The sequence below is a fragment of the Tupaia chinensis genome, unplaced genomic scaffold (assembly GCF_000334495.1).
Source record: "Tupaia chinensis unplaced genomic scaffold, TupChi_1.0 Scaffold000403_1, whole genome shotgun sequence".
NCBI lineage: Eukaryota > Metazoa > Chordata > Mammalia > Scandentia > Tupaiidae > Tupaia > Tupaia belangeri.
This window is the reverse complement of record NW_006159905.1, coordinates 331,457-340,328: the sequence shown is the minus strand read 5'-3', so window position 1 is coordinate 340,328 and position 8,872 is coordinate 331,457. Positions and strand designations below refer to the sequence as shown.

Below are 8,872 nucleotides of genomic sequence, written 5' to 3'. Positions count from 1 at the left end.
CAAACTACCAGATCCAGGACTTGAACTGCAGTCAGCCACGTGGGAGTCCAGTATTTTTTTTTTCTTTTTTTGGAGAGGTTTTTGCTATAGGGCGTGTGCGCTCACCAGAAAGGGAGAAATCACCCCCCCCCCAAGGGGGATGGCTAGGCTGCAATCCCTTCTCCTTTTTCCTCTTGGGATCTTGGGCATGCATGCACACATGCCCGGCGTGAGTTTAAGCCACCAGGTCCGGGACTCAAACTGCGGTCGACTACACAGGAGTCCAGCAACATAGCCATTAGGCTAACTGCTGGCCCCAGGAGTCCAGTATCTTCACCACACCACTTGCTGGCCCCTACACAGTACTTTCTAGTATCCATTTGCACCTACTCGGCTTCACTGATAGCAGGTCCAACCCATGCAGTGTCACTGTCAGTAACCCCACTTCATGTAGGAGTGAGGACCTGCCCCTTTCCCACGTCTTAGGCAGCAAACCCTGTTCACCCTCGTTGCTATGTTATAAAGTCTCTCTCCGCACACCCTTTTTTTTCTTTTTCTTTTTTTTTTTTTTTGAGAGATTTTCACTGTAGGGCGCGTGCGCTCGCCAGACAGATAGAGACATAGAGACAGAAAGCGAGAAATCACCCCCCAGGGGTGATGGTCACGCTGCAATCCCTTCTCCTCCATTCTCCTCTCGGGATCTTGGGCACGCACGCACATGCGCCCGGCGTGAGTTTTAAGCCACCGGGTCCGGGACACGAACCGCGGTCGACTACGTGGGAGTCCAGCGACATAGCCATTACGCTAACTGCTGGTTCCCCCCTTTTTTTTCTTTTTAAGTTGTGCTGTAGGGAGCATGCACTCACCAGAGGGGGAGAGAGAAAGCAAGCACCCCCCAGAGCGATGGCCATGCCACAATCTCTTCTCCAGTCTACTCTCAGGATTTGTGGCATGCGGGCGTATACACCTGGCATGTTTTTTCTTTTTCTTCTCTCCCCCAGTTTTTGCCATAGGGCACGTGAGCTTGCTGGAGACAAAGAGATGGAGGAAAAGTGAGAAATCCCACCCCCCTACTGAGATGGCCATGCCACAATCCCTTCCCCATTCTCCACGCCTGCATACCCAACTTTTTTTTTTAAGAGATTTTTACTATAGGGTGTGTGCACTTCCTGGAGACACACAGAGAGACAGAAAATAAGAAATCACTCCTCCCACCCCCCGTGATGGCCACATCACAATCCTTTCTTCTCCATTCTCTTCTCAGGATTTTGGGCTCGCACACATACGTACCCATTGTGAGTTTTAAGTCGCCAGGTCTGGGTCTCGAACCATGGCTGTCTACATGTCCAGTGACATAACCATTATGCCATCTGCTGGTCCCACTGGTGTGATTTTTGAAGCCACCAGGTCTGGGATTCAAACCATGATAGGCCACTATGGGAGTCCAATGCCTTAACCACCATGCCACCTGCTGCACCCCTGCCCCCACATGTCTTTTCAAGTCATGGGGTCCAGGACTCAATCATGCAGCCAGCCATGTGGGATCCAGCTACCTTAACCATTATGGCACTGGCTGGCCCTTCCAACACAATTCACACATTTCATTCATTCCCAAGTTCTAGGGGACACTCAATGGCATGTGGTTTCCTCTTGTTTCTCTCTTCTGGTTGGTCTTTCTGGCCCACATCTCCTGTATGTTCCTTTTCATCTTTCCCCTCATCACCCTGAGATGGGATGATTCTTGGATAGATGGGTAGCTATAGGGAACCCTAGTTTCAGGTCCCTCCCCAAATCTCCAGACAGGAAAATTGTACTCAAACTGTAAGGTCGGCCATGTGGGATCCAGCCACCTTAGCCACCACACCACCAGGTGGTCCCTCACACCCCTTTTGCAATTCAACAAACAGGGCCTGCCACAACTGAATGCTGGGTGCCAAGTATTTACATCCTCCCAGATCCATACTTTGCCTTTTGGACAGCTCTGTGAGAAGAAAATTCTTTTTTTTTTTTTTTTGAGAGATTTTCACTATAGGGCGCGTGCGCTCGCCAGACAGACAGAGACATTAGAGACAGAAAGCAAGAAATCACCCCCCAGGGGGGATGGTCACGCCGCAATCCCTTCTCCCCCATTCTCCTCTCAGGAGCTTGGGCACGCACGCACATGCGCCCGGCATGAGTTTTAAGCCACTGGGTCCGGGATGCGAACCACGGTCGACTACATGGGAGTCCAGCGACATAGCTATTACGCTAACTGCTGGTTCCCAGAAGAAAATTCTAACGACAACAAAAACAGTCCCTCATAACTTCCAACCTATTTGTAATCCTTGAACCTCATGAAACAGAATGAGTCCTCTTCCACACATCAATTTGTGGCCTGGCCACCTTCTTCCCTCAGACATTCTTTTCCCCATGAAACACCCCTTGGTTTAGCAATCTGCTCTCTCTCTCTTTTTTTGTTTTTTTAGAATTATTTTATTTATTTATTATTATTTTCTCACATGAGTTTTGCCAGAGAAAGACACAGAGAGAGGGGGAAAGTGAGAAAGCAAGCCACCAGGTCCAGGACTCGAACCATGGTGGGCCATGTGGGAATTCCAACGCCCTAACCACTACGCCACCTGCTGGCCCCTGGTCTCAAGTTTTGAACAAGATGCTAAATGTGGGAGGTAAAGCTCTCTGATGTCCTAGATCCGGTCTCTGCTCATTTTTGTGTCTCTTTCAATCCCATTGCCTGAGGCTCCTCTGCAAGGCTAGGGGCAGAGGCTGTATCTGCCTCCATCAGCTCCTTAAGGGAAAGCACAGTGGGTCTCCACTAGACGGAGAGGTCTGAGACTCACTCGGTGATGTGACACCTGAAATCAGGTTAGAAGAGGGAGGTGACTACAGCTCAAGAACCCTCCACAGGGGCCAGGAGATGGCGTTGCAGTTACGTTCTGCAATTTGAGTCCTGGCCTCGGGTGGCTTGAAACATGCCGGGTGCATGTGCCTGTGCGTCTTGCCCAAGATCCCAGAAGCAGAGTGGAGAAGGGGTTGAGGGCATGGCCATCCCCCTCCCTCAGGATTTTTCTCTGTCCCTCTCACTGTCTCTGTCTCTCTCTCTCTGAAAAGCACGAGTGCCTTAAGGCCAAAACCCCCACTTAGCAAACAGCAGGTGGAAAACTGATACTGGCCACCCTCCCCTCTGCCTCATCCCAGAGGGCAAGCAGTGGAAGGTGGGAAGCCAGCCTGGAAGCTGTGATTCTGAGCCCCGCCCTCCCAGATCCAGCAGGATGGTTAATCCATTGGACACCAAGTCTGTTCAGCTAGGGGAATCTGTACATGCAAGCAGGGGACCCCGGGCGGATCTCCCACACTCCGGAGTAAAGGACTCCCCCTTCCTCGTCATAGCCTTTAGACTGCTGGCCGGCCACACCACACTTCTCTCTGTAGGAGCAGTGGGCGCCTCGAGGGGCCCCTTCTACCTGCAGCGGTTGGGAAGGCTCAGACTGGCAGTGCGTCTTCAGAACCACCCCTTACCTGAGGGTGGTGCAAACGCCCTGGCCGCTTCTCACCCTACATAGCAGGGTCCTGGCAGCTCCAGGGCAAGATCGGCTGAGACGCAGCCCCCGGAGCGACTGCAGCTCTGGACCCTGCCGTGCTGGGCATCGGGCGAGGCCTGGGCGAGGCCTGGGCGCCCGGCACCCAGAAGAGTGGGCAAACTGGAAGGGAAATGGAGGCTGGGAAGAGGGAGGCTGGAGTGCGCAGAGGAGTGGGAGAGGCCCGCGGGGGAGCCTATCTCACTGCCATTGACCCAGACCCCGCCCTGCGGACTCCGCTTGGGGCTGCGTATCTGGGATGAGGACTTGCTCCCGCACCCCGGCAGGGGCATGTCTGACACGTGGGATCCCGGGGGCTGGGGGACCCGGGCGTCGGGGATAGTCGGGGCCTCCCGTCCGTCGCTCCGTCCATGCAATCCACACGCCAGCCAGCTCCCTCGGGAGCCCTCCGACCACGTTTCCATGCACTGACACCCAGGCTCCGGCCTCTCTCCGCTCCTTCCTGACGCAGGCCTGGCCGCGCCCCAGCGAACCTGGCAGTCGCCGCCGGACCATCCGAACTGCGGTTCGGTCCTCGGGCCGCTCTGCCTTTGTTCCGTTACGCGGCTGCCTACCCCGGTATTCCTCGTCCGGAAGGAGGGGCACTTACAGTGGACGCCAAAGCCCGCGGCTGTCGCCATGGCGACTGCTGCTACGCCTCGCCTCTGAACCTCCGCAAGGCCTCGGTGGAACCCGCCGCCATGGAAACGCTCTAGCGGCTCTTCTGGAGAGCTCCGGCCCGGCCACGCAGGCTGGGGAGGGGCGAAACGAGGCCCCGCCCCCCGATGCCCCGCCCCGAGGAGGAGGCCCCGCCCTCCGCGCGCACAGTCGCGGTCCCTCTTCGGTGGTCCCTAGGACCTCCCAGGGGGCTCCCTCCGAGCCGGGCCTCCGTCCCCTCGCTCACCGGTTCTTGGCCTTACTCTGCTGGCGGGAGGACGCTGTGACCCCCTCGGTCTCCACCTTGCCCTCGCTGGAGAGGAGGCCGGGCGACCAGCAGATGGCGTAATGGTTACTTCGCTGGACTCCCGCGGTTGGAGTCCCGACCCGGTGGCTTAAAACTCACTCCCGGGTGGGGGCCGGCAGGTTGCGTGGTGGTTAAAGGGGCTGGACTCCCATATGGCTGTCCGCAGTTCAAGTCCTGGACCTAGTGGCTTGCTTCCTCGCTTTCTCTCTCTGATCAAGCTGAAAATAATAAAGTTTAAAAAAAAAAAACAACTCACTCCGGGCGCGTGTGCTTGCCCAAGATCACGAGAGAATAAGGGATGGCCATCCCCCCTAGGGGTTGATATCTGGCTTTCTGCCTCTCTGGCGAGCGCACATCCCTTATACCAAAACCAAATTTTTAAAAAGAGGAGGCCGGATCTCTGATTCTGTGTCTATCACAGCGCCCTCCGTCATCAGCATTTGCGTGGGTGACAGGTGCTCACCATGGGTGGCACGTTTCATCCATTCCAAAGCTGTGCGGGGGATCCCGGTTGTCTTTCTAGCGCACTGCCTTCGTCCCACCTTCCCCCTCATCAACCCAAGACCCAAGGGCTTCTGATAGGCTGGGGATTCGGGAACCGACCTCGGGGGAAATTGGAGCGGAGTGTAGCTCCTGGACGCCCAACCACCTGGGACAGACTTGGCGAGGTGGGACCGGGCAGGCGAAGGTGGGGGAGCCCACCAGGTTTCCGGCCGAGGATTCCCGCTGAGCGGCTGGGGCCTGCGGTCTCGAGTCCTGGGAGGGACAGTGACCGTGCAGCGCCACCTTCCGGCGAAGCCGTCGCGCCGTAGGTGTCCGCGGGGACTAGGCGGTGGCCGCCCCGCGTCCTCAGCGAGCTCTGGGGTGCAGTCAAGCGCGGAGAGCGAACGCGCAGCGCCGGAGCCTGTGGGCGCCAGAGATCAGACCCACCAGCAAAGCGGGTGGGTGGTGGAAGGTGCGGGGTTGCCGGAACCCTCCGGCCTCCTGGTGTCCTCAGTTTTGGATTTCTGAGTGCACCGCCTCTTGCCCAGCTTGGAAAATGGTATCACTGATCAGCCCCAGCCTCCCAGTGCAGGCCTACCCCTTTACCCCACCCCCATCCGATCTCACATTCATCCACCGCTCTCGTCCTCTTCTGCTAGGCCAGGCCGCCATCTTGTGACTGGATTCTGGAATAGCTTCCCACTTCCCGGCCTGGCTCCTAGTATTACATTTATTCTCCAATGGCCACTTCGACAAGCAGAAATCCGTCCTATTTCTCCTTGGACGAAATCCCTTTGGTCAGTGGCTTCCACTCTGCAGGTGCTCGGTAGCACTCTGCCTGCCCGGAGTTTGCTGGTCACTGTTCTGTGCCCTGTGAGGGCAGGGACTCTGTGCGCTTCTTTTTTTTTTTTTTTAAGAATTATTTTATTATTTTATTTTATTTATTTTGTTATTTTTAATTTGACCAGAGATGGACAAAGCAAGAGCAAGAGAGTGAGAGAGAGAGAGAGAGGGAAAGTGAAAAAGCAGGCCACCAGGTCTGAGACTTGAACCACAGTCAGCCATGTGGGAGTCCAGCGTCCTCAACCACCACACCACCTGCTGGCCCCTCTGTGCGCTTCTGTATCCCCAGTACCTGATGTGACGACCCATTAAAGGTCTGTTGAATGAATGTGGAAGAAAGTTCTCTCATTACCCTGTGGCTGGGCCCTGCCCCCGGCCAGGATGTTAGGCCCTGGCTGTGGGTGAGGACACTCTGTCCCTCGTGGCTAGTCTAGCACTGCTTGCCACCGTAAACTGGTATTGCCTCTCTCCTTCCTCTTGGCCAACTTCTCTTTCACCAATATAAGTCCAGCTGGGATCCGGTGGGCAGTCATGCGTTTCATGCCAGGCGCTGCAGGAAGCTGGAGTCTGGGGGCCCGGGGCCTCCGCAGTGCTCCCCAAGCCCTGTACCTGGGCCTCTTAACAGAGCTGGTCATGATGAGCTTGGTGTTTGGTAAGTGGCTCCAAGGGGTCAGAAGGGTCTCCTGGGCTGCTGGGTGGGGGAAACCAAGTGTCCTGGTTCATTGTCCAGGATGCTCAGAGAAACCCAGGTAGGAGGGAAGATGGGATGAATGGGTTTGGTGGGAAAATGTCTAGGGACTGCTAATGTTCACCCCAAGAGAAACGTCTAGTGACTGGCCCAGGGCTGTCTCTCACTCAGCAGTGGGAGACTAGAATGGAGACACTAAAGGAATCCTCTCCAGATCTGAGGGCAACATAATAAGGTGAGTTAAGAAACATGCTGCATGATGGAACCAGAATCCACAGGGTCCGGCAAGGCTGGAGAGTCTCCTCAGCTGGCTGCAGGGCATGTGTCCCTGCCTCACACCAAACAGTCTGCTGGGTCTGGGGACTTAGGACCATGTGCTTGTCGTTGGGGAGGGAGATGGAGAATAGGAACTTTGGTAGACAAAGTCTACTATGAATCTGCCTAGTGATAGGCCCACCCAAAACAGAACAAGATCGTGGCCCCTGACTGCTTAACATCTCCCATCTCCGTGAAGCAGATGCTTCTTGTCCTGTGGTAGAAGCCCGTCTTCACTTCTGAACATAACAGATTAAGAAAATAGGTTCAGGGACTGGTAAGTGGCATGGTGGTTTAGGACGCCTGGACTCCCACATGACCAACATAGGTTCGAGTCCCAGACCTGGCAGCTCGCTTCGTCACTTTCTCTCTCTCTCTCTCCCCACCTCTCTCACTCTGTCTCTCTCTGGTCAAATTAAAATAAATAGATACATAAAGTTAAATAATAAAATAATTGTTGAAAGAAAACAGATTGTTTTCTTGTCTTTTCTTTTTTGGAGAGGTTTTTGCTATAGGGTGCATGTGCTCGCCAGAAAGAAAGAGAGATAGAAAGCGAGAAATCACCCCCCAGGGGTGTTGGCAACTGCAGCAATCCTTCTCCTCCATTCTCCTCTTGGGCTCTTGGGCACGCACACACACGCGCCCAGTGTGAGTTTAAGCCACTGGGTCCGGGACTCGAACCACAGTCGACTACATGGGAGTTCAGTGACACAGCCATTACGCTAACTGCTGGTCCCAAAAGAAAACAGATTCGAAAGAGTTCAAGGGGTGGAGGAGCCCAAGTCACAGAGGAATAAGTGTCCTGAGAGGGCTCCCCAGTGCTGAAATGGGCCTCAGCCTTATGTTTGAACTTAAAGCCTTACAGAGTGCTGGGTATGCGTTAGCTCCTCAGGATGAATGAATGAATGCACGGGTGAATAAATGAATTCGTTCTTCATCTCTGGCAGTACAAGAGCAGGGAGTGGAGAGTTGAGCAAGGACTAGTGTCTGATGGGAGAATACAGCATATGACTAAGCAACTGGTGATTTTATGGCTTTCAGAGATGCGGCGGTAGAGGGGGAACAGAGGGGGGACCAGCCTGGCATCAGGCAAGCGGCGGTTGGGAGTCAACGCTTCTCTGTGTTCCAGGTAAGATTGCTTCTGTCAACCAGAACCCCTCTTATCCGACGCAGTTTCCCAAGTACCTGCGCTGCTACCGCTGCCTGTTGGAGACGGAGGAGCTGGGCTGCCTCCTGGGGTCTGACATCTGCCTCGTCCCGCTCCTCGGCAGCAGCTGCATCACCCTACACATAAAGAACAGTAAGCTGCCTCTGTGAGGCCCCGGCCCCTCCGCAGCCTCTCCCAGCCTCTGCTCTGCACCCCAAGTCCTGTTCCCACAACCCTGGCACTTGGCTCTCTCTCTCTCTCTCCTCCCACCCTGCTTCCCTCCTCAGCCCCCAGCTGACTGGCCTCCACCTTTCACAGCACCCCCCTGGAAGGGGACCCTGGAGCTCTCCAGATGCCTGGCCTTTCCTCGGGCTACCGGCTTCCCATCTGCCGGAGGGCTCCCTGTTGGCGGCCCTCGGCTCGCTTCTCCTGTGTCTTCCACTGCTTCTTCACGGCCACCTACACTCTGCCTCGCCTCCTCCCTGCCCCTCAGTGTCTGCGTTCACCGAGCTCGGTCCTCAACTGTCTTCCCACATCCCGAGGGGATCTTCTCTGCTTCCTGGGCTTCCCCCAGCAGCCACGTACTGTTTCCTTCTGGATCCCAGTGTTAACACATTGTCCCCTGAACATCGCTGCCTCGTTTTCCAGTTGCTGAAGATCGTCTGTATTCCCTCCTTCATGTCTGAGCTTTCGCACAATCCTCCACCTTTTTTGTTTTGTTTTTTTTGTTTGTTTGTTTGTTTTTTTTTGAGAGGTTTTCGCTATAGGGCGCGTGCACTCGCCAGACAGACAGAAAGAGACAGAGAGACAGAAAGCGAGAAATCATCCCCCAGGGGGGATGGCCATGCCACAATCCCTTCTCCTCCGTTCTCCTCTCG

At 55.2% G+C, this 8,872-nt stretch overlaps 1 protein-coding gene across 1 annotated transcript in view; it reads left to right on the top strand.

Moving 5' to 3' along the window:
- Nucleotides 1-6,306: 6,306 nt before the first annotated feature.
- The window catches only part of LY6G5C (lymphocyte antigen 6 family member G5C), a 10,270-nt gene continuing 7,704 nt past the window's right edge, over nucleotides 6,307-8,872 (top strand). Inside the window, exons 1-2 of the mRNA XM_006154278.3 lie at nucleotides 6,307-6,496; nucleotides 7,977-8,147. Of these exons, the coding sequence (XP_006154340.1) occupies nucleotides 6,376-6,496; nucleotides 7,977-8,147 (292 nt within the window). The 5' untranslated portion in view covers nucleotides 6,307-6,375. The remainder of the gene's footprint in view (nucleotides 6,497-7,976; nucleotides 8,148-8,872) is intronic.